Source organism: Fomitopsis serialis (genome assembly GCF_022376445.1).
Source record: "Fomitopsis serialis strain Sig1Antser10 chromosome Unknown B0H18scaffold_151, whole genome shotgun sequence".
NCBI classification, from domain to species: Eukaryota; Fungi; Basidiomycota; class Agaricomycetes; order Polyporales; family Fomitopsidaceae; genus Fomitopsis; species Fomitopsis serialis.
In genome coordinates, this window is record NW_025955111.1 from 62,225 (window position 1) to 83,663 (window position 21,439).

Genomic DNA, 21,439 nt, shown 5'->3' on the forward strand with positions numbered 1-21,439 from the left:
TCCGCCTTTGGCCAGCGCGTCTTGACCAAATCTCACACATCCACACCATCGGGTATCAGTGACGGCTTTTCAGGCAGGAACGTCGCTGTCCAGATGTCAATACGAGGACCGCGAGATGATGGCCTAAGATGGCAACTGCTCCGAGTGTGTCAAGGGTGGGTGGATGATTATGTCAAGAATTCCGACAGTCGACGGCTGACGGCGCTTTGGGTTCTGCGGACCATCGCCGATCATAGCGAGCGGACGTGCTCGGCGGAGACACTTCGATTCCGCCTGCTCATTCTTCTGTTAATTCTGTATATAGGAACTGGACACTGCATCGCAATGGTAAGGGTACGACCTGTCACGGCACGATATGACAGGCTGCGATCACTGTATGCGCTAGCCTGTGTCCGGCGGTAGCAGGGTCCCGCCGGCAAGAGCTAGAACACAAGACAATCCAATACAGATCGTGGACGCGGTACGCAATAGATGGCACCCACCCAATACTAGGACTGGTGTATTTCACATCCAGCCTTCCGATTTGCTTCCAACAAACGGGCGTCGAACACCACTTTCCTCTACCGGAAGTTGGCCCTGGGGACCTGCATGACGCTCATTGATGCAAGAGTGAGTCAAGATACGCGACTCGGAGACGCATTGACAGCGGGTACAGGCCGCTGTGAACGGGGTGACACGGGCACGAATATGGGCGGGACTGGGTCTCCGAGTCCGTGGACATGTTCGCCTCTATTGTGCCAGCGCTTTGAATGATATTTCCACTGTGACTGTTGTGCCGTCTGAGGCTGTCTGATCGTCCTATATAAGATAGACGTAACCGGACACACGACAACAAGACTTCTCGCGACAAGATGTGGCCTACCGAATCGCTGTTGAATACCGAGTTGTGGCAGCCTGAGGCTTCGCAGGCATCGGCCTCGCAGCTGGGCGAGGTTTCATACCTCCGTGCTGAATCCATCTCCAAGGCTTATGGTAAAGTCTCCGTCCCTCATGGTCGTACCACGTATCTGACAGACATGTAGGACTGACATTGAAGGATGTCGCGACGCTGACACCGAAATTCTGGAAGTTGCACCAAGATCCGATTCTGTGCATCGACGGCGCTGCGACCACCTTGCTGACTATCCACTACAACCTGTGTCTCGGGACGATCAGTACCTACCTGCCTCACAGGAAGGATCTGTTCCCGCTTTCGCAGAGCCTCGCCGAGTACCAAACCATGTGGGTGATTCGTCTGCCTTCCTCGTATTGCGTGCTCACAACCCGTGTAGTGGTCAATTTTGTCTTACCGAAGGTTGGAAGATGTTGATTCTAACAAATGAATGCACGCTGACGCGCGGATAGTTGGCCATGGTCTCGACGCCTTCAATTTGGGGACCACGGCGACCGTTCAGCCAGATGGCAGTTTCGACCTGCACTGTCCCACGGCAGCGAATGCCAAGTGAGCGCATCCGACTCGTAGCACAGTGTGAAAACTGATCCGTCTACGTCAGATACATGCCGCCCACCATTCCTGTGCTCGGCCGCCCGTGTGTTGCGGTCGTCTTCGCGCAGCTTGTTGTCGAAGGCGAGAAAAGGGGTATACGCCCTTTTCTCGTTACGCTGAACGACGGCAAGACCATGTCCAAAGGGATCACCGCTCAGTGAGTATTCTCACAAGTTGGTCCCATTCAAACACCGTGTCTGATGACGACAACAGGCTTGTCCCTACTCGCCACGGCGCCACGCCCGTCAACCACGCCATAACCCGATTCGAGCATGTCGCCCTGCCCTCCTCCGCCCTGCTCGGCCGCCTGGAGAAGTCGGACTCGCCGCACCAGGACTTCCTCGGCGCGATCTGGCGCGTCGGCGTCGGCACACTCTCCCTGAGCGCGATCTCCATCCCCGCGCTGCAGGTCGCCACGCACATCGCGTTCAAGTACTCCGTCCGCCGCAAGATCGGCGGCCCCGACGGCGCGCCGCTGCCCATCATCTCGTTCCGCACGCAGCAGATGCCCATCTTCTACGCGGCCGCGCAGGTGTACGTCCTGAAGGCACTCAGCAAGCATATCGTTATGCGTTTCGCGGACACGACGGGCGATCCCCGCGTGAGGCACGCGGCCGCGACAATCTTCAAGGCGGTCACGATGCGCCAGTGCCAGAATCTGCATCTCGCGCTCTCCGAGCGTTGTGGCGCGCAGGGCCTTTTCGCGTACAACCAGATCGTGTCGCAGCTGGTCTGTACTACTGTTACTACACCTCGTGGGGCTTCACTCACGACAGCTCTGCAGAGCGACTTCCGGGGCATCGTCATTGCCGAAGGCGACATCCTGGTGCTTTCCATCCGTGAGCTGATGGTGCATCGCGTTTCACACACGAGTGAGGGCTGACGTCCGCGGTTGCTTCTAGGACTGGCTAGCGAGTTGCTCCTCGGGCGGTACACCCTTCCGTCCGCGGCGGACCCGGAGAGTATCCTCGCCAAACACGAAAGCGCTCTCTTCGACGAGTGCCGCGACATCGCGAAGACGCACGGCCACCGTAGCAAGACCTTCGCGTCCCTCGTTCTTCCCCGCTGCCTGTCCCTGGTGGAAGCCATCGGAGCGCGCATGGCATACGAGGCGGCGCTCGCCGAGGGCGTTCCGAAGCCGCTCGTCGATCTCTTCATTTCCCATACAGTCAAGGAAGATCTCCCCTGGTACGTCGAAGCAGGTCTTCTGACTCGCGCCGGCCATATGGAGAAGGAGAACGACGCCTTCGAGGCAGCGGTTCCTGTGATGCCGGGGTTCATTGACGGTATGGGCGCAGCGCCCTTCGTGCGCGCCCCCATCGTCAGTGATGCCAAGTGGGACCAGTTCTTGCAGACTCTCAGGGTGTTCAAGCCGTTCGAGGATGGTACTGCTACCGTGGAAAGCGCGCTCGATAAGGCTTTGGAAGAGCTGGTGATATCTTCGGAGCCCAAGCATGAGATAGATATCACTGTCAAGGAAGTTTCTGTTGCAGTCTAGACTGGGCTCTCGTCGAGTATATTGTTCCTTGTGGAGGCGTGTTGTACTACTATTACTACTATGTATGACAGATGTGATGTACCGACAAATATTTATCATTGCAGTGCATAGGCCAATGATTAGTCTTAATCCTGGGTTGTTTTGGAGCGGGAGTGGAAACCATCAATGAGGATTGCGATGCCGCGTGCCCGAAGCCTATGTCACTTGCGTCCTTAACTTCGGCTAGAACTTCCCTCGGGCGATGCTATCCATGATGCTGCAGGTCTCGCAAGGAACCTTTGGCCAGTGAAACCCTCAACGCCCGCACCAGCCAGGCACGGAGACTACAGTTCGAGCGGTTACGAGAGTCCGGGAAGAAGGATCGACTATTAGGCTAGGGTCCTACGTCCAATTTGCATCCGGCAGGAACGGTAAATCGTTGATCTTATCTCAGATGCGGCCTCCGGCCTCTTCGGAGATCGGGATCATGATCGGGAAGCCGCACTTGCTCCCTGCCAATTGACGTGGCATCCTTTGCCGCCGGGACGCTTCGAAATGACTTGGACTCGGAGTGAGCGCTGAGAGCTTCCGGTTGGCCTCGGATCCCATTGCAATCGTGTTGATTGTACTAGGTAGATATTACTTCGCCTAGGCCAAACCCTGGCGGTCAAATGGAGTTCCTGTAGCTGATGGGTTGCGGCAGCTACTTGATGGGGCGCTCTCCTCATGAGACCTTACTGGAAGGTCTATTCCCGAATATCGGTCATTTTCTCACCCGACACGGTGTTTTCAACTACCTACTTACCCATCGGGCTGCAGCTTTAGGTAACTCGGAGTGGTCGCCGCGCTCTCATGAAGGTAGTCCGCTGCCTGCAAGATTCCGAAGGAGAGCGCCATGACTAGTCGGCGGTGATGTCCTGTCACACGGCGATGTCCAGGTCGCGGCGCCTCGCCAGAACGAGATACTGGATTGCGGGATGGAGTAGTATCAATGGTCCCCGGATTGGCAGAGGTGTGTATTTCACACTGCAACGAGTTGAAGATAGCGACTCAATGGCAATATGCTCGATTGATAGGCCGTGTTCCAAATTACAGGGCATCAAACACGCAACAGTCCTTCCGGGGTCCTGGGGCAGCAGTGGCCAGGTCTGCGAAGCTCCATCCAGAGGAAGGCGTCTCCTGGTCGTGATTCAAGGTGTGTATTCCTCAGAGGAAAACTAAGTCTCGTTGAGCACATTAACCTTCTCCCCAGGACGTGTCACTATCTCACCTGCAATCCACAATGAAGCCTCCCGTCTTCTATCTCATCAGTGGCCTCTGGCCTCTCTTGCTACCTCCGGTGGTGCTCTCAGTACTTGCTCATGTCGCGAAGGACCAGACGGGGTTTGCTTTGCCCACACCCGTCGTCGTTATCCTCTGCATCCTGAGTATTCCCGCAACTTTCGTCACGGTGAACTTCATCGTTATGCGCGCTCAGATGCAGAGGGCAGCGAAGCTCGGTTCAGCCCTTCCGCCTCAATGGGAAGGAAAGTGGATCGGAAACCTCGACGTGCTCATTCGCTTCCTCAAAGCGTGGAAGGAGGGCTACATAGGTACTGTACTCTGCACTTCGCATCTTAACTGCCACTTAACCAACCTACAGGCGATCGCCATCTCGACGGAGTCACGAAGCTCGGTTCTGTCCTTGGACATCGCTTCATGGGCGATTACGCGACATTCACGACGGAGCCCGAACACATCAAGGTAGGACTCAGCCAACTGCTACGATGTGGCGACGTGACTTATCCGGGTCGTCTTGTAGATCATCCTTGCGACGGACTTCAATAACTACATCAAGGGCAAACGATTCCGAGTCGCTATGGAGTCTGTCTTAGGTTCCGGCGTCTTCAATTCCGACGGAGACATGTGGAAGTCAGTGGGACTTGCTCCATATACGCACATAACACTGATTTAGCGACAGGTTCCACCGCGGAATGACTCGACCTTTCTTTGCGCGCGACCGCATCAGTCACTTCGCGATATTTGACAGGCACGCAGTACGTGTCTCCAGACAACCTCGAAGTGGCCAGCAACCGCTGACACCTCCATCAATCACAGGAGGACCTCGTCGCTAAGCTGAAGGAACGCCTGCGCGGTGGGTACCCTGTGGACTTCCAGGACGCCATCTCGCGCTTCACCCTGGACTCCGCCACGGAGTTCCTCTTTGGCGCCTGCGTGAACTCGCTCTCCGCCGGCCTGCCGTACCCGGGCGACGCGTATGCCGGGCACGCAAAGGCGTCCGACGACCCCGCGGAGAAGTTCGCGCGGGCGTTCGCGGAGGCGCAGTACGTCGTCGCGGGGCGCAGCAACACCGGCGATGCCTGGCCGATGTTCGAGCTCGCGGGCGACAGGTCGAAGAGGCCGATGGCGGTCGTGAATGCGTTCATCGAGCCTGTGGTGAACAGGGTGCTTGCAAAACATCAGCAGATGAAGGCGGAGCGTGAGGCGGCCAGTCATAGCAGCAAGGAGGAGATCGAAGACCACGATACTCTCCTGGACTACTTGGTCCGGCAGACATCCGGTACGTTGACACTCCTGCATGAGAATTTCGCTCACAGTATCGCAGACGTCTCTGTCTTGAAGGATGAGACTCTGAACATGTTGGTAGCTGGACGTGACACGGCAAGCTTGATTTCACAGCTCGTCTCGTAAGTCTTCTGACTAGGGAATCTGGCAGACTGCTGGTCTCTTGACCTTCACCGCGTATTTCCTCGCGATGTATCCGAACGTCATGGCTCGTCTGCGTGAAGAGGTGCTTTTGACGGTAGGTCCCTCCGCACAGCCGACATTCGACAACATCAAGAATATGAAGTACTTGCGTGCTGTGTTGAACGGTGAGTAACATGTCTTATTGCATTAAATTTACCGCTTAAACTGGTCCCCAGAGACTCTCAGGTTGTATCCGTTGGTGTAAGCATCTCATGCCCTTGGGATAGTCTTGAAACTGACCACTCGATCGCGCTCTGACAGACCTTGGAACGTCCGGTCAGTGGAAGCCCATACTGTGCGCGTTCACCCACGTTACTGACCCATGTTGAACTGTAGGGAATCGGTGCACGACACGACCTGGCCCTCTCCGCATCCCGACGGTAAACCGATATTCATCCCCGGTGGTACGAGGTGAGTTTGCGATGTCGTTGTCGTATATCCAAACCTCACATGAATCTGTCAGTGTAATCTACTCTGTGTTCATGATGCAGCGACGCAAGGATCTGTGGGGGCCTGATGGTACGCTAAGGAACATTCGCCTGGCTGGCATGTGCTCATGCCCGCGACGATGCAGCCGAGGAGTTCGATCCGGAGCGATTCCTCGACGAGCGTGTCAAGAAGTACTTGATACCTAACCCGATGATCTTTGCTCCCTTCAATGCCGGTGAGATCTTTCCTACTTGAAATGATGCGCATTCCTCAAGGCAAACATCTTAGGTCCCCGTATCTGCCTTGGTCAACAGGTTCGCACCGTGTTATACTCCTCGTCGCAGGACTGACCCTACTGTTTTTCAGTTCGCGTACAACGAAGCGAGCTTCGTCTTGATACGACTTCTCCAACAGTTCTCCGAATTTCGCCTCGCAACAGAGTTCCAGCCGCGCGAGACCCATCCGCCGGCTGACTGGGCCTCCTGTGAAGGTCGGAAGGGGATTGAACAAATCTTCCCTCGTAGCCACCTTACTGCATACTCCTATGGCGGTTTGTGGCTTACGATGACTGAAGCAGACGATTAGACTGCGGCGGGCGAAGGGCGGTGATCGGCTCCTCTTTCTGGATCGACTAGAATCCAGTTGTTTTGCAGAGGAGATGCGTCGTTGACAGATGTAACAATCATATAGTACTCAGGCAATGTCACCCTCTCGAGCTAGTGTGATTCCGGTGTGCGCACTCAGTATGGTTAACACGGGCGATCGGATATGCACACCAAACCTGGCGGAAGGGTCGCTGTTTACGCGTTCAGGCGGTGCTCCGGGACAGATTGGGGTACAATGGCAAGTCGTCGCCAATGAAGTGATCCGACGCGTAGTCCATGAGAAGTTGTAAGTCACTTACATACAACCGCCCGATGCCTGGATACAGATACCTTGGCGAGGTCTCGATCTCCCGGAATTCGATACACAGCGCTCCGTGCACCGCGGCGGATCATCGAAATGCGTGAGAGAGAGCCAGGGGAATGGAGGACTACGGACAAGATTCTTCTTCGGCGCCGCCATCTAGGTACGCATCTCCCGGTGCGTAGAACTGTCCAAAACGCTCATCCAGGAGATTCATGAGGCACTCCTGATGCCGACGCCCTGATATGCAGTAAGATATGAAATGCAAACGCCGCCATCATCCGCTTGACGGCTGTAACAAGTGGACAAAGGGCTTTCCTGGGGTCCTGGTGCTCAGCGCAGCTCTTTGGACGTGTCACGAAGTAACGACTAACCTCAACATAAAACTGCGTTATGGTATATGAATACGCAGACATTCGTAAGGGTAGCGCAGCTTTCAGCTTTCAGTTCCTCTTGCAATGGCTACCTTGAGGGTCGCCGCAGACGCGACGTCCGCCAACCTTTTCACTTTCAGTGCGGTAGCAAGCCTGGTATGTCCTTAGCACTAGTCTCAAGGGACGACATACTGATATCCACCGTTAAGACAACTTGTCTGTACTTGCACCGTTTCGATGTACGGGGAGACGTCTTCCTGGCGTATCTCTTGATTGTGTTTGCGTCGACCGCATCGCTGCTCTCCCATGCGGGCTTGGGCACTTTTGAAACGTTGATCCAAACGGCTCAGGCGATGGGTCTGTACATTGGATGCATGACCGCCATCACAGTCTTGTATCGCATCTCGCCCTTCCACCCGCTCGCCGCCTTCCCTGGACCACTTATCAACAAAGTGACGGCCCTCAAACTTGCCCACATTGTCTGGTCCGGGAAACGATACTTGATCATCAAGGACCTACATGAGCGGTACGGCTCCTTCGTGCGCACAAGTGAGTACTCGTATCACGCCGTTACTAGGGAGAAAATCGCTGACTGACCTTTACCGCAGGTCCCACTACGTTGTCGATCAGCAGTCCCAACGCAATTATGCCGGTATATGCTTCGCCCCATAGCATGGACAAGAGCGAGGCATACCGACCTGGAAGATTTCACCCCGGAGGTCTCTTCTTCATACGCGAGCGCGACGACCACAATAAACGGCGCAGGATCTGGGCTCCCGCATTCTCCGCCCCCGCGTAAGCGTGTGTTATTCTACCAACGCTGTAGCGATTGACAACCGCGTGTACAGTGTGGAGCACATGTTGAGCGTTGTAAACAAGCGGACGCTACAGATGCTGCAGTGCATAGAGCGACGGCGTACCAAGGAAGGTTTGCTCGATATGACAGAAGTCATACGGCATTGGGCCTATGATTTGATGGTCAGTTATTTTCCATACTATACTACCTACGGGCTCCTTCGCCAACGCTGTCTTGTAGGCGGACATTACATTCGGCAAGGCATCTAGGATCGTAAGCTCAACTGCCATATAATCAACAAATGATGTGACTGACGATGTCGCGTAGGAACTCATGGAAGATGGGGATCCGCATGGTGTCGTAGCAAGCGTGCAGAACGCCACGGTCCTATTCGAGACGTGAGTGTCCTGCAACTTCTCTTCAATCTTGCTCTGACACAAACTAGACTCGGAGAGATACCACCCCTCTTCGACGTTATGTGGTACCTGCCCGTCACGAAGGATGTGCATGTCCTTGACAGAATCTCTAAGAACATCATGGCTGAACGTAAGAATGCGCCTGGGCAAGAAGATATCTCGGCTCACTTGGTAAGCCTTTCCTCGGTATGTCTTGGGAGCCGTCCTTTGCTGACTGTACCGCAGCTCGGTGAACTCGGCGGCGAGCGTCTCAGTGACGAGGAACTTGACCTTGATGCTACATTCTCCATCGTCGCAGGTATGCAGAAATATTGCTGTTGAGTCGGCGTCGCTCATTGATTCATAGGATCGGACACCACTGCGGGTAGTCTCACCCTGCTGATGTTTTATTTGCTCAGAGACCAGGAGACATATGCCAGGTTGCGCGCGGAGCTCGACCAGCATTTCTCTTCTCCCGAAGAAGCGAATGACTGGAAGAAACTCGTAGAGCTTCCGTACCTGTTCGGCGTCGTGCACGAAGGCTTGCGTTTGGGAACGCCGTTCCCGGGCCTGCCGCGTGTAGTGGCCAAAGGCGGGGTGGTGATCGACGGCAAATACGTCCCCGAGAAAACGATCGTTGGAGTACCGCCGTACGTTCAGCAAACTAGTCCCGGTGAGTAAATTTGGCACGCAAGTGGAACGCATGGTAAACGGTTGAATTCCTGAACAGAGAATTTCTATCCGAACCCTATGGAGTTCCGCCCTGAGAGATGGTCTCCAGATGGTCTGGGGCCGTCGACAGTGACCAAGAAGAATGCAATCATGTGCTTCTCGTCTGGTCAGTACATGTACAATCTATAACGGATCTGCGCACTTACTCTCTCGAGCAGGCCCGTTCAGCTGCCTAGGCAAGACCTTCGCTATTCGTGAGATCCATCTAGTCGTCGCGAAACTCGTACTTGCTTTCGACATGCGTCTGGCACCCGGCTTCGACGAGCAAGCATGGATGGACGGATGCCTCAATATGCGGACGACTCTGTTCAAGCATCCGCTCATGATCACAGCGACTCCCAGGCACTAATGGGAGCACACCTGTGAGGACTGAGAGTGGGCAGCTTGTAGAGGACCAAATGTGTCATAAAAGCGCTTGTCGTTCTTTTATGGTCGGCAACGGAGACTACAAATGTCACGTGGTGGAACTTGTAACTGCATCTTGGTCGAGTAGCGGCGTTACAGTGAATGCCTTTCGTGAATGTAACATCAGTACTGCAACTTCTCCGTCTACATCGAAAAACGCTGGCTCACACTGACCCATGAATATCATTGTTATCGACTGACTGTACGCCTAACGAGACGCTGCTAGTCCCATCTTCGGTGGCGCCTCCGAACACCGTTTTGCGCTGTCAGCCTGAGCCGGCATGACCGCGCGTATGTATGCCTCAGGATCACCAGGGCGAAGTCTAGCTGTCTGCGGAGGAGACGAGTTTGAGAAAAATGTGAACACATTGTCGCAGTGGACAATTCCAGAGGTCGCCCGTGTCGTCGAGCGGTCAGTAGCGACGGTTAGCGCCGAAATTGAGATCGCATCGCTACCAAACTGCGCGCCAATTGAGGAGGGCCGAGGTCATTCTACTTCCATCGAGTCTGTCCGCCTTTCATCGCCACCCTTCATGCTCCATCTTTGGCGCAAAGCTTGATGCAATTGAACGCACGTGAATATGCTCGGAAAGTGCCCGAGATCAATCTGACAGAGGCAGTGATAGCATTGACGAGTGTAAACGAGAGGTATGTCACTAATAACTTACTACTACGGGGGCCAGCCAACAAACTTACGGAGCGATACTGTACACCGTTCAATAGTAATATATCTACACCTCACCCTTACACCCTCCCTCCTATGCTGGTCGCAAAGACGTCGCACTACACATACGAGTCCACGTGCTTCAATTCCGTCCCTTTGTACACGGATGGCCCAGTATCAGTGGTGCCTTCCGTTCGCGAACCAGATCTGGAGTCATGGTTGCTGTTGTTGTACATAACCGCGCCGAGAGGCACCGGCGTACGAATCGAGCTCCGCACGGCCGTAGAGCCCTGGAGGTTCTTGGTCATGCCGATGCTGACGAAGACCATGTTGAAGATGAGCGAGATCAGGGAGGTCATCTAAGGAAGGATGGGGGATCGTGTCGGGATGCAGCTCTCAGTGGATGCTCGGGACGTACCAAGCCGTTCACGACCCACTCCACGCTCGGCGCGTGGATGATGGTAATGAGCGCTAGCATGAGCATAACAGAGTAAATCATCCCAGACTCGATGATCACGAATAGGATCGGGCGAAGTGGGTTCCGCCTGTAGGTCGAGTCGAAGTTCCGGTATGTCTGCGAGCCGACGGCCCAGATGCGATAGGCGAGGAGCACTGTTCATTGGCTCTGAGTGAGGACTACAAGTAATGCGTCGAATCACAGAAAATACGCACCAGTCGCAATGAGGTTCGTCGCCAGCGTGAAGGCGAACGCCATGAGGATCCAGTTGAGGTACGGGATGCCCTTCGCGAAGCACCACTCTACCCACGCGAAGCTACCTGGTCATACGCGGGACATCAGCGATCCGAGGTTAGGTCATGCGAACAGATACAGCACGCACATATAGCCCCAACGCAGGTCAGACACGGGAAAGCGATGATGTACCACTTCTTCCAAACGGCATAACATCTGAAGATCTGGCATGGCGCGTCAGTCTTGCGCACCGGTTCTGAAGACTGCCAACATACCACAACGGCATCTCCGATAATGGTGGAGATGTAATAAAGACATTGGTCGAACACAAACAGGCCATGGCTGAAGTCCAAGAGATAGTCGAAGGGGCCGGTGGGTGTCCGGAGGTTATCGTTGTCGAACGCGGTTTCTAGCTGCACGATGTCCGTGCAGGTACGCTGGACACAGTCCGATCAGCGAAACGAGCCTCGCGTCGAGGAAGTTTGGGATACGCACTACCGTAGACATGAGCCAAAGCACCGCTGCTATGATGAGCATCGTCGTGTTCACCGGGAGCTTCCTCCGGTCTTTCAGAACCCACACCGTCATCGCAAACGTACATGTCGCAAACCCTGCAAGCGATCCAAAGCCACTCGTTAGGCCAGCCGCCTCATATACGACCCCAGAGAAACACCACTCACCATAAATAATACATTCCAGCGTGACAGCAGCGATCGGAGCCTTCGCACTGGTCATCCAGCCCGGCATGGTGGGCAGAAGGATGTGCAGAGCGTCCCAGGTGGTTGATCACATTATAGCGGCAGGTCGTCCCGTCGCCGCACAGCCATTGCGGTCCCGGTGCACCATCGCGATTGATGTGATACGCTTGGGGGCGGCGCCACCAACAGCGGCAGCACGTCCTATAAATCCGCGCTCATTGATCGCGGGTTTCACTTCCGTCATCCTGTCAACGATTGCGGTCTCCGCAGGAGTGAAGCGAGGTGCTGTGAGTGTTCGTGCCTGAGCGGGGGATCATCCTGGAGGGGCATCAATTAATCGCATGTCATGCTAAGCTTTTAGTGTGAGCGCTCGACGCCTCATTGTACTGGCCTCCAAGGTTGCGCCTTGTCCGTGCGGTTTTGAATTCGCGATAAACGAGACAGTATTGGCCTAGATGGCATTGCAGGTACTGTCAATCGATTACGGCTATGATACCTGTCGTCTGGTGCGCTGCGTCTCGAGTTCCGTACTCTCCAGGGGGTAGACGCTGATCAGTAGCGAATGACAGCGCCAGTAAGTAGTGCGTATCCTGACATGACCTGACAGACCACCGGCCGATCACGATCACACTCCATTTTGCATCCGTCGGTCGATGGTGGGTGGATGGCATTAGCGTCCCTCAAAGTTGTCCGTGCCAACGGCGCTACAGCGCATCGGGCACGTCCGATCGTCCGATCGTACTACGGAGGATTGGTGGCGTGTGTAGCGTGGAGAAAAAACATCGTGATGATTTCTTTTTCTGTTCAAACTCCGTCGCGCGTTACGCTTCTGTCACGCTTCTTACCCGCCGCAAGGCCTCCGCACGGGGAGGTCGTGTACCTGGCTTCCCCTTCCCCTCCCTCGATGGTCCCCGTCTCTCTCTTTTGCCTCCCGCGCCTTGCGAGGAGGCTACACTCGTCACTTTCGCCTTTCCTCTGCTTTTTTAACATGTCCTCTCTGAATCCTGCTGGTGTCGGCCCCGACGAGGAGCCTGACGTCGACGAGGAGCTTGACGTCGATGAGGCCAGCCCTGGCGACGACACTCTGACTATCCATTGGGCTCACTCGAAATATTGGTACCGGACCGACCGACTCCTCGACTTTCTAGAGGCCAACGAAGGGCAGCGCCGCCAGCTGTTCGGCGAATGGTCAAAGGAAAGCGCAGCAAAGGGTCTTAACAATGTGTCGAGGAAGACGCGGCACTCCCAGATTCATTTCGAAATTGCGCAATACATTTTCACTCACCCAGACGAGCATCCGAAGGTTCGTGCGGCCTTCGAGGCAACGAAGCACAGCAAAATGCAAACCTGGACCAATCGCATCGGGACTCGTATACGAGAGTAAGTTAATTAGTACGCTATTATAGAAAATTCACTTATCCAACGTGTGTCAGCCTGAGAGGCGAGTATGCTCGGGTTACGTCGGTGGACAGAGGGACTGGATATGGCGTGTCAAAAAGGGATCGTGAACATGGGATCAACAGTGTCAAGGGTACGTCATTTGCCCTCCTGGTTTAGGGCTGCGACGTTGACGACCAGCAGATAAAGTACATGTCAAGTTCCCGGAAGAATGGGTCGTACGTCTTGCGCCCATGTGGGGCAGTGCACCGACGTTCGTGATCCCTGCACAAACGTCTACGCCCGGCCAAGATTTACGGGCGAGCACGCGAGAGCGCCTGGGCCTGCATCAAGGCGCCGCCGGCTTGGTCGATACAACTGTGAACGAGTGGACCGCAGGCGAGGCTGGGCCCAGCGATTGGATGGGAGGGTACGGTGAGTGGGCAGCAGATAATTCGGTGCAACTGGCTATGAGGTACGTCATCGCTTGCGATGGAAGTGCTCATCTTATTGTTTTTTGCAGCAATACACAGGCGTCTGGGTCGAACAATCCTGGCTATGTGCCCTACGTCACAAATCAACACGCCGACAACGCAACCTCGTACTACGGGCGACAACAACCACCACCCCAAACGTCATATGGGAATCAAGCCTTTCCTCCAACCCCAAGTGCCTTGTTGTTCGACCATCGTACGGCCAGCCCACTCTCAGGCCACCCCACCCCTCCCGGCAGTGAAACCTCGAGCCTCCGCAGCTTTTCCTCAAACGTCCAGCCTCTGTATACGATCCCAAGCAGTCCGGCGTCATCACGCGGCTCCCTCCATGCCAGTGTTCCAAGCGCGTCAGCGTCTTCTTCCTCGCTTCCGGTGACGAGCACAAGCTCGGGCGTCTCAACCTCGTCAACCCTCGCATCGCGTACGAGTGCCACTCGGAGCAAACGCGCCTCGGAGAAGGCACCGGCCCGGGCGCAGCCTCAGGCCAAGAAGACGAGGACGAGCGCCGCCGCTGCGAGGGCTCTTGCAACGCCGAACCTCGACGCGGCCGACGACATGCTGGATACGGCGGGAGAGACAGTGTCCTCGGACCGCGAGTACGTCAATGAGCTCAAGGTTCAGAAGGAGAGGCGTAAGACGGCACGGGTAGAGGCGGATCTCATGGATAAGCGAATACGGCTGTTGGAGATGCAGAAGGCGCAAACTGAGGCTCAACTCAAGCTTCTCGAGAGAACGCACCAGCTGCAAGACCTTGGGTACGCGCTTCCCTCAAGTTTCCCGGTGTCCGCGCCCGTTGCTGGCACGTCCCGCGCTGCCAGTGACTACCCGGCCACTGTGCGGGCCCCATCGCGCGGTCATACTCACCGCTCTCCCATCACCGACCGTAGCATCTTCATCCACCCCACTAACAACTCGCAGGGCACGTCTCGTGCCGAGGACATGAACAAGGGCACGCCCGACGACTCGGAGGGCAAGCATGACGACGGCGCGCACGACGAGGGCGCACACATCGATGACGGCGCACACAGCGGCGACGCGCACGACAATGCTGTCGGCGTGTACAACGAGGGCGCGCGCATCGAGGGTGCGCATGTCCAGGGCGTATACAACCCGTCTGACGCTGAGGGCGCGCACGTCAGCGGCACGTATGGTCAAGGCATGTACAACTCGTCTGGCGTCGACAGTGCACATGTTGGGGGCTCGCACGTCGGGGGCTCTCACGTCGGGGGCTCTCACGTTGGGGGCGCATACCGCCAACTTGAAGGCATGTACAATTTCAATCTGTCTGACATCGAGGGTGGACACGTCGGGGCTACGCACGTCGGGGGCGCGCACGTCGGGGGCGCGTACGGCCAGGCCATGTACAGTCCGCCTGACGTCGAGGGTGGACACGTCGGGGCTACGCACGTCGGGGCGCGCACGTCGAGGGCGCGTACGGCCAGGCCATGTACAGTCCGCCTGACGTCGAGGTGGACACGTCGGGCTACGCACGTCGGGGCGCGCACGTCGGGGCGCGTACGGCCAGGCCATGTACAATCCGCCTGACGTCGATGGTGCACACGCCGGGGCTATGCACGTCGGGGGCGCGCACGTCGGGGCTACGCATGTTGGGGGCGCGCACATCGAGGCTGTCTACGGCCAGGGTGTGTACAACCCGGCTCACGTCCAGGGTGCGCACACCGACAACGACATGTTCGACATCTCCGTTATGATGGGTACGTCAATTTTATCTTCAAAATTACACATGACTCACCTCATACTGAAGGGTTGTACGGAATGCCTTACGAGGACACTGGGGCTGTACAGCACGAGTACGGTGCGTCGAATGCTGCATCTGGGTCATCTTACGTTGGGAACATGTATGATGGTGGTAACCCTGCGGGTGGTCATGGAGGTCAGTAGTAGGATGTATGCATGTTGTTTAGGTTCCATATTCCATACTGTTCCACATGTTGTATTTGTAGTAATGGGACAATGATGATGAAGCTCCTGAGCATATGATATCATCTAAGCAACAAGAAACACTGAGTTGAATCAGGATAGATACACTGTAGGGACACTACTGGACTGAGACCTCCTGAGTTGAATCAGGACATATACATACACACCCTCTATCATCTACAGATGACCATCCAACTCTTCTGCAGGTATGATCAGGCCAAGGGCTGCAAGTAATTTCTCCAGCAGCTCCAAGCGCTTCTGCTTGCCCTCTGGAGTAAACTCATACCCATCATCTCCTTCCAGCTCCTCAGCAGGCTGTTCCCTCTCCCGCTCAGTCCTATGAACATTGAGCTCCTCCATGACTGTGTTCCAGATGGCTTCATCAGCTAGGTCACGTGCATGCTTGAGCTCCAATCGGATGACTAGGTTGTGGAGCACAAGACAAGAGCGGATCCAGATAATGGCCTGGTACATCTGGTCTTCATCAACTATATGGATGCGCAGCTCCTTGAGTGACTGCCATCGGATCTTCAAGAGGCCAATAGCATGTTCCACAGCTACACGGATGCTGGACAGATAGTAGTTGAATTTCTTCTGTCTTGCAGTAAGGTTCTTGCCACGAGGTGCCTTTAGCCAGTATTAATTTCCATGCAACAAAGAGAGATTATGTCCATACCTTGAAAGGAGTGATCAGCCAAGGCAAAAGAGGATAGGCTGAATCTCCCCATATCCACTCATAGGACTGGAGAAGCTCTTCATGGTTCTTGTACATATTGGTCTCCTTGAAGGCAGTAGCATCATGGGTACTGCCAGGCTGTCCAAGAGCATACTCCCCAATGAGAAGGGAGTGTACAAACACAATAAGCTATGGAAGATGTTATTCAGATCAATACAAAGTCAAATCAACAGGGAAAGGTAATCACTGTAAGTTGTATGGCATACACCTTGTCCTTTCCATAAAACAAGTTGCCATACCAGCCTGGCTTGGCAAACAACTTCACTGGGGTTCCATCCACAGCCATGAACCCATGCATCCAGTCACTGGTATGAGCCTTTCTCTCTGCTAAGGCCTTGGCACCTTGTATCTGCTCCTCATCATTGAGCTTGATAGCAGCATCATGGTGAGCCATGATGGCAACCTGGCAGCGCCGAGTGCAATTGTACACAGTGCCAACTGAGACACTGGCCCATTCTGCCACTTCATCTACCACTGCACCAGTGCCATAACGGCCAAGGCGGGTCAGGAAGATGGCAAACTGGCGCTTGACCTCCATCTGAGGATTGTTGGAGTTGTTATGAAAAATGGGATCATCCTGGAAATGGATATGAAGAGAGCCTGAAGAAATACAATCAAAACTCACCTTTATCATGTCCAGGATGTCATAAAAACAGTAGGGTGGCATTCTGAGCCAATGATGCCAGCGATCTAAATCCCACTGCTCATAGTACTGCAGCTTTGAGATAAAGTCACCAACTGGAGCAGGGGGGCGATAGAATGACTGAAGGTAGCGGGCTGAGTCTATGGCCGCGATGTGGTCCTCCCATTGCACCCGGATCCGCTGCAGACACTCCACAAAAAGTGTATTCATCCGGGTCCTCTGATCCATCTCCACTTGAACCAAGTCAATTTGCATGGCATCAGAGGTGGCAGAGGAAGCAGCACTAGCTGAGGATATGGAGGATTCCATGTCGGAGTCCGTGCCACTAACACTTGATGCTATTGATAACAAAGGATCAGAGGTAAGGATCTGAATGATTGGTAATCACATAGTACATACGAGTAGCAGCATCATCCGGGGGATGTATTGCACCAGCATGACCCATTGGAATGCCTGACTCGGAGTCAAAGGTGACTATGGCTTCGTTATTGACATTGAGGGCGACCATATCGGCTGGCAAATAATCAAATCAATTTACACATGATTAGAAGGACACTGCGTGCAAGCGGAAGGGCGGTGTCGCGTGAGTTCGGGACTCGCCGAGCTTGAGAGGGCGGTCCCGGCGTCTGCCCGAGGGCGGTCCCGGCGTCTGCCCGAGCGCAGCCCAAATTTGCTCGCTCCGGCGCTTAGCCCCGCCGTGCGGCGTTCTTCTCATCCACCACTCGCTGTCTCTGCGCGCGGCTCTCTCTCCGCTGATACGCCTCTAGGCTACCTAAGCCCCGAAAACGCAATCTAGGCCTCTACGATGCTCCGAAGCTCTTAGAAGATCCACTACAACTGTTCGAAGATTTTGATGTTCGTAGCCAACCCTGGCTCACCTTAGAAGACTATCCGCGACCTTCCGGCACCTCAGTGACGCTATAGGAGCACCTACCCACCTATCTAGACGACCCCAGAGCACGCAGGTCACTCAAAGATGCACTATGTGTTAGAAGACACTCGAACATGTTAGAAGATGTGCTACGGTGTTAGAAGATCTCCTGCAAGACCATAGGATGCTACAGGATGTCCAGTGAGTCCTTGCAGGTCGTCTCACATCCTCGACGAGTGGTCTCGGTTTCCGGTGTCATGTGATAGCCGGTCGGCCTTCGGACCACTGGTTAGCGAGCCCGAGAGCAGTTGTCACGTGTTAGAAGCCATAGCCGGATGTTTGGGGCCGTCGGAGCTCCGTAGTGGTAATAGCCGTGTTTCCCTGTATATACTCTGGGACTGGTTCCCTTCGAATCTCAGAGACCCCCTTACCCTCTCAATCTCACCTCGCACCGGCGAGGTTCGTCAGTCAGCCAGTACGTTCGAAGTCAGCAAGTTCGCCAGTCAGTCAGTACGTTCGAAGCCAGTCAGTCAGTTCGCCAGTACGTTCGCCAGCTCGTAGTTGCCCCGAGAGGCTCTACACTTCTTCTCCTGCCGTCGCTCGCCTTCCTTGTCACCGTTTGTTCAACACGTCTGTCGAAACCCTCCCTCCTACCTTCGAGGCTTAGCCCTCGTCTTCGAACAGTCTTCGACATCTTCGAAGCTCTCCCACGTCGTTCGGAGTCTTGTCCGTCCTCCTCCTTCTTACCTAGACCACTGTACAGTCCCCCGTACATCTCATAGACGCAGAGGCCTCGCATACCACTGCTCGACCTCACGGTTGGGTTTTTGTGTGGCTTTTGTGTTCTTTTCGGTCGCGTCACCGCATCCGTCCCCGGCTAACACCTGGTAGGCTTGCCCAAACGCCAACCTCTTCCTCCGAGGAGACGCCTCACTCTCGTGTCACACCGCGAAGACGAGGGCGGAGCCGCCGGAGCGACACTACTCCGTAGCGCCCGCAGCGGTCACACTCGTATCAGGCAACTGCCGCATCAGTGCCTGCATGAGACTTGGACCCGAGGCCGACGACGCCAGCCCCGAGGCCCGAGGGCACCGGCCTGCGATCTGAAACACCATGCTGCTTACCTTCCACAGTCACACGCTGGTACTCCAACCAGGCATCAAACACTTGGCGAAACTTGTCGCTGTATGCCTCATCGACGCGGCTTCGGAGTTGCTGACGAAAGGGAACAATCGAGGAACGAGTTCGGGACATGGTAGCGGTAGTATGGGAGAGCGGAAGAGGGCGACGATTCGAGGACAAGGGAAACGGGCGTCGGGCAGTCGTGTTATATGTCGACCGTCTAAGGTTCGTTGTTACATCTGTCACAGTAAAATCTATCTATTCCCGTCTCATCTGTCCATCTTCCACAGCATCTTGACAGCGGGTACCCGTCGGCTACCCGTGTTCCTATTCTTCCTGTTCAGCGCCGTTTGCACGGACAACTTTGAGGGATGCTATTCTTGACTTGATAGGCTTCAAGTTGAGGAGTATAGTGGCTGTTCACTACGACGACAGGCATTAGATGATGCACGGTGAAGAGGATACAGGACACACAAACCTTTGAGCATTCCCGCCAGCCATGTCGAACATCTAGGCCGGCCCTGGCCGGGCGATGGCCGCATCATTTCCTCCTCTCCTCCACGGCGCTTGTGTCCGCAAGTCCTCGCCGCCACCGGCCCATGATCAGCTGGGCGCATCAATGTGGTTGCACACGTTCCCTCCTCAGTTATGTCTGGCCCAAGTCTGGCCGATCCTCAGTAGGGTGTGATAGACTGCGGATCCAGGCCAGTGCGGAGCCCTCTGACATGACAGGGTCCTCAAGACGTGATGTGCCACCGACATATTCAAAAGGCACTGCAAGAGTGGACGTAACCTGACACTGTCGCGTTCGGTTCCGGAACATACTATTGTCAGCTTTGAGTTAGTAACTCGTAGCAGATTAGCACACACCTTCGGACCGCAACAGGCTGCTGGTCACGGCTGGCGGATACTAGACTGAATCAACGGTGCAGCGGGCTCGCAACAAACTTATGGAACGTCACAGTATTGGTTCCGTATCTATACACTCTCATTCGGCCAACAGGGAGGTCCGCAGTCGACCCAAGGAATGCGTTGGTCTGAATGAGTGGTGATACAGCGGGCACACGAAGGTTGCTCGCGAGCGCCGGTCAGCGCCACTGCCAGTGGCAGTCCGTCAGTACTGCCACGTGGGACGCGATCGGGCACTGATCGGGCACCTGAACTTGCGGATATGATGCCAGTGCGGATGCGCTCAATGTTCGAGTGTTCAACTCAAATTCAATTCCAAGTCACTACTCTCCTCCTCATGTGCGGTTGTGTTGGAAATCTCAGCTGTTGTCCCGGCTTTCTCAATCGAACACGCTTCCGTGAATTCGAGTTTCTAGGCTGGAAGTAACCCTGCAGGCAAAAACCGCGGCAGTCTTGTCCCAGGGGCCGACGTTCAACACCGGAGTACGCGTGTATAGATGGAGGGATTCGACCAAGGGGCTTTGTTCCGGTGAGACCAATGTTCCTTCTTCATCTGAGACTGCATTATGACTCCGAATGCTTTCCCCATGGCAAAAGACCGATCGTACGAATCGCTGGCACGTTAACGCACAAAAGCCCCCACTGCATAAGATAAGTATTGGACGGCGCAGTGTTTCGAACCCATGACATCCGCCTGTCAAAGCTTACTATAATACGACTCGACAAGTTACCCATTCCCTTCACCACCATAGCGCCTTGTGAAAATGGGATATGCGTATGCTGCCAGGACGGGATTTGTCCTACCATGGACGCCCTGAGAGTGGCCGGACACCTCAGTGCGACTCCCCGAAATGCAAGTAGCATGCTGGTCCGCCTGCTGGGCACCGGAACTCCAGCCACGGTGTCTCCGAACGATGTCCTCAAGGGCGCGAAAGCAGTGTGTGCAGTGCGTTCCGAGCAGCTCCTGTGCTGTCATATGCTGATTGTTGCTGCGTTAGCCCCCGAAGAAAGGGAAGACAGCTTCCCTGCCGGCCTTCAGTAGGTCACGGTCGTGAGAGTCGTTCTTTGACTACCGCCCTAGGAAGGCTTGCCGCCGGTTCCATCATTCAACCGGCTTCAAACCTTGCTCTGGCGACGGGCTTTGGTTTCTTCAAATGGGATGCACACTGAAGCAATTCTTCATCTCGCTAGACAGAATGGGACTCCATGTACGCCAATGTCCATAGAGAGACTCAATGTGTGTCCAGCATCTGTTATCTTCTCCACCGTTCCAGGTATCGATTACTGCTTGCGCGCGTTCGCGAAGGAAACATCGGGTACCCATGCAGTATTTGTAGCCAGGGGATGACATGACACCTGTCTGCTCATGTGAGTGAGCTAAACAACCCGAACTCAATCTGTAGGCTAGAACGCCGCTCACACTGAATGATATAAGAAATGCAGGCGCTGTTGTGACTATGCTCAGAGCTGGAAGTCGTGACAGAAAACAATGAGCGCAGAACTTTCGCAGCTGTGGCGCTTGCGCCATATTCACAAACACTATCC

At 55.0% G+C, this 21,439-nt stretch overlaps 6 protein-coding genes across 6 annotated transcripts; 4 read left to right on the forward strand and 2 right to left on the reverse strand.

The window, feature by feature from the left end:
- The first annotated feature begins 3,920 nt into the window (after nucleotides 1-3,920).
- B0H18DRAFT_1044153 (cytochrome P450) lies at nucleotides 3,921-6,864 on the forward strand. Its single transcript, XM_048030705.1, has 15 exons — nucleotides 3,921-3,975; nucleotides 4,040-4,555; nucleotides 4,606-4,706; nucleotides 4,765-4,874; nucleotides 4,924-4,999; nucleotides 5,061-5,523; nucleotides 5,569-5,624; nucleotides 5,680-5,836; nucleotides 5,888-5,912; nucleotides 5,973-5,987; nucleotides 6,048-6,122; nucleotides 6,175-6,230; nucleotides 6,286-6,375; nucleotides 6,429-6,454; nucleotides 6,507-6,864. Exons 2-15 carry the CDS (start codon nucleotides 4,246-4,248, stop codon nucleotides 6,723-6,725), a joined length of 1,779 nt encoding a protein of 592 aa, XP_047886751.1. The 5' UTR covers nucleotides 3,921-3,975; nucleotides 4,040-4,245; the 3' UTR covers nucleotides 6,726-6,864.
- A 600-nt stretch (nucleotides 6,865-7,464) lies between these two features.
- B0H18DRAFT_1044165 (cytochrome P450) lies at nucleotides 7,465-10,189 on the forward strand. Its single transcript, XM_048030706.1, has 12 exons — nucleotides 7,465-7,576; nucleotides 7,630-7,969; nucleotides 8,029-8,215; nucleotides 8,269-8,398; nucleotides 8,457-8,489; nucleotides 8,544-8,614; nucleotides 8,662-8,803; nucleotides 8,858-8,930; nucleotides 8,979-9,284; nucleotides 9,342-9,449; nucleotides 9,502-9,853; nucleotides 9,922-10,189. Exons 1-11 carry the CDS (start codon nucleotides 7,505-7,507, stop codon nucleotides 9,690-9,692), a joined length of 1,653 nt encoding a protein of 550 aa, XP_047886752.1. The 5' UTR covers nucleotides 7,465-7,504; the 3' UTR covers nucleotides 9,693-9,853; nucleotides 9,922-10,189.
- A 342-nt stretch (nucleotides 10,190-10,531) lies between these two features.
- Nucleotides 10,532-11,850, reverse strand: B0H18DRAFT_1125333 (uncharacterized protein; the record flags this gene model as incomplete). Its single annotated transcript, XM_048035006.1, has 7 exons — nucleotides 10,532-10,771; nucleotides 10,831-11,024; nucleotides 11,085-11,189; nucleotides 11,252-11,327; nucleotides 11,379-11,540; nucleotides 11,599-11,714; nucleotides 11,784-11,850. 7 exons carry the CDS (start codon nucleotides 11,848-11,850, stop codon nucleotides 10,532-10,534), a joined length of 960 nt encoding a protein of 319 aa, XP_047886753.1.
- A 798-nt stretch (nucleotides 11,851-12,648) lies between these two features.
- Nucleotides 12,649-15,650, forward strand: B0H18DRAFT_1143943 (uncharacterized protein; the record flags this gene model as incomplete). Its single annotated transcript, XM_048035671.1, has 7 exons — nucleotides 12,649-13,181; nucleotides 13,235-13,332; nucleotides 13,383-13,653; nucleotides 13,702-15,104; nucleotides 15,142-15,387; nucleotides 15,438-15,566; nucleotides 15,637-15,650. Exons 1-7 carry the CDS (start codon nucleotides 12,706-12,708, stop codon nucleotides 15,648-15,650), a joined length of 2,637 nt encoding a protein of 878 aa, XP_047886754.1. The 5' UTR covers nucleotides 12,649-12,705.
- Nucleotides 15,651-16,515: 865 nt separating this feature from the next.
- On the reverse strand, nucleotides 16,516-16,983 carry B0H18DRAFT_886657 (uncharacterized protein; the record flags this gene model as incomplete). Its single annotated transcript, XM_048041132.1, has 1 exon — nucleotides 16,516-16,983. One exon carries the CDS (start codon nucleotides 16,981-16,983, stop codon nucleotides 16,516-16,518), a length of 468 nt encoding a protein of 155 aa, XP_047886755.1.
- A 3,716-nt stretch (nucleotides 16,984-20,699) lies between these two features.
- On the forward strand, nucleotides 20,700-21,064 carry B0H18DRAFT_1125336 (uncharacterized protein; the record flags this gene model as incomplete). Its single annotated transcript, XM_048035007.1, has 3 exons — nucleotides 20,700-20,840; nucleotides 20,893-20,932; nucleotides 20,976-21,064. 3 exons carry the CDS (start codon nucleotides 20,700-20,702, stop codon nucleotides 21,062-21,064), a joined length of 270 nt encoding a protein of 89 aa, XP_047886756.1.
- Nucleotides 21,065-21,439: the final 375 nt, after the last annotated feature.

Coding starts and splice junctions, on each gene's coding strand:
- B0H18DRAFT_1044153 (XM_048030705.1), top strand. CDS start 4,246: ATGAAGCCTCCCGTCTTCTATCTCATCAGTGGCCTCTGGCCTCTCTTG. Junction 6,376..6,428: donor CTTTGCTCCCTTCAATGCCG/GTGAGATCTTTC, acceptor CAAACATCTTAG/GTCCCCGTATCTGCCTTGGT. Junction 6,455..6,506: donor GTATCTGCCTTGGTCAACAG/GTTCGCACCGTG, acceptor ACTGTTTTTCAG/TTCGCGTACAACGAAGCGAG.
- B0H18DRAFT_1044165 (XM_048030706.1), top strand. CDS start 7,505: ATGGCTACCTTGAGGGTCGCCGCAGACGCGACGTCCGCCAACCTTTTC. Junction 8,399..8,456: donor ATTGGGCCTATGATTTGATG/GTCAGTTATTTT, acceptor GCTGTCTTGTAG/GCGGACATTACATTCGGCAA. Junction 8,490..8,543: donor TCGGCAAGGCATCTAGGATC/GTAAGCTCAACT, acceptor GATGTCGCGTAG/GAACTCATGGAAGATGGGGA.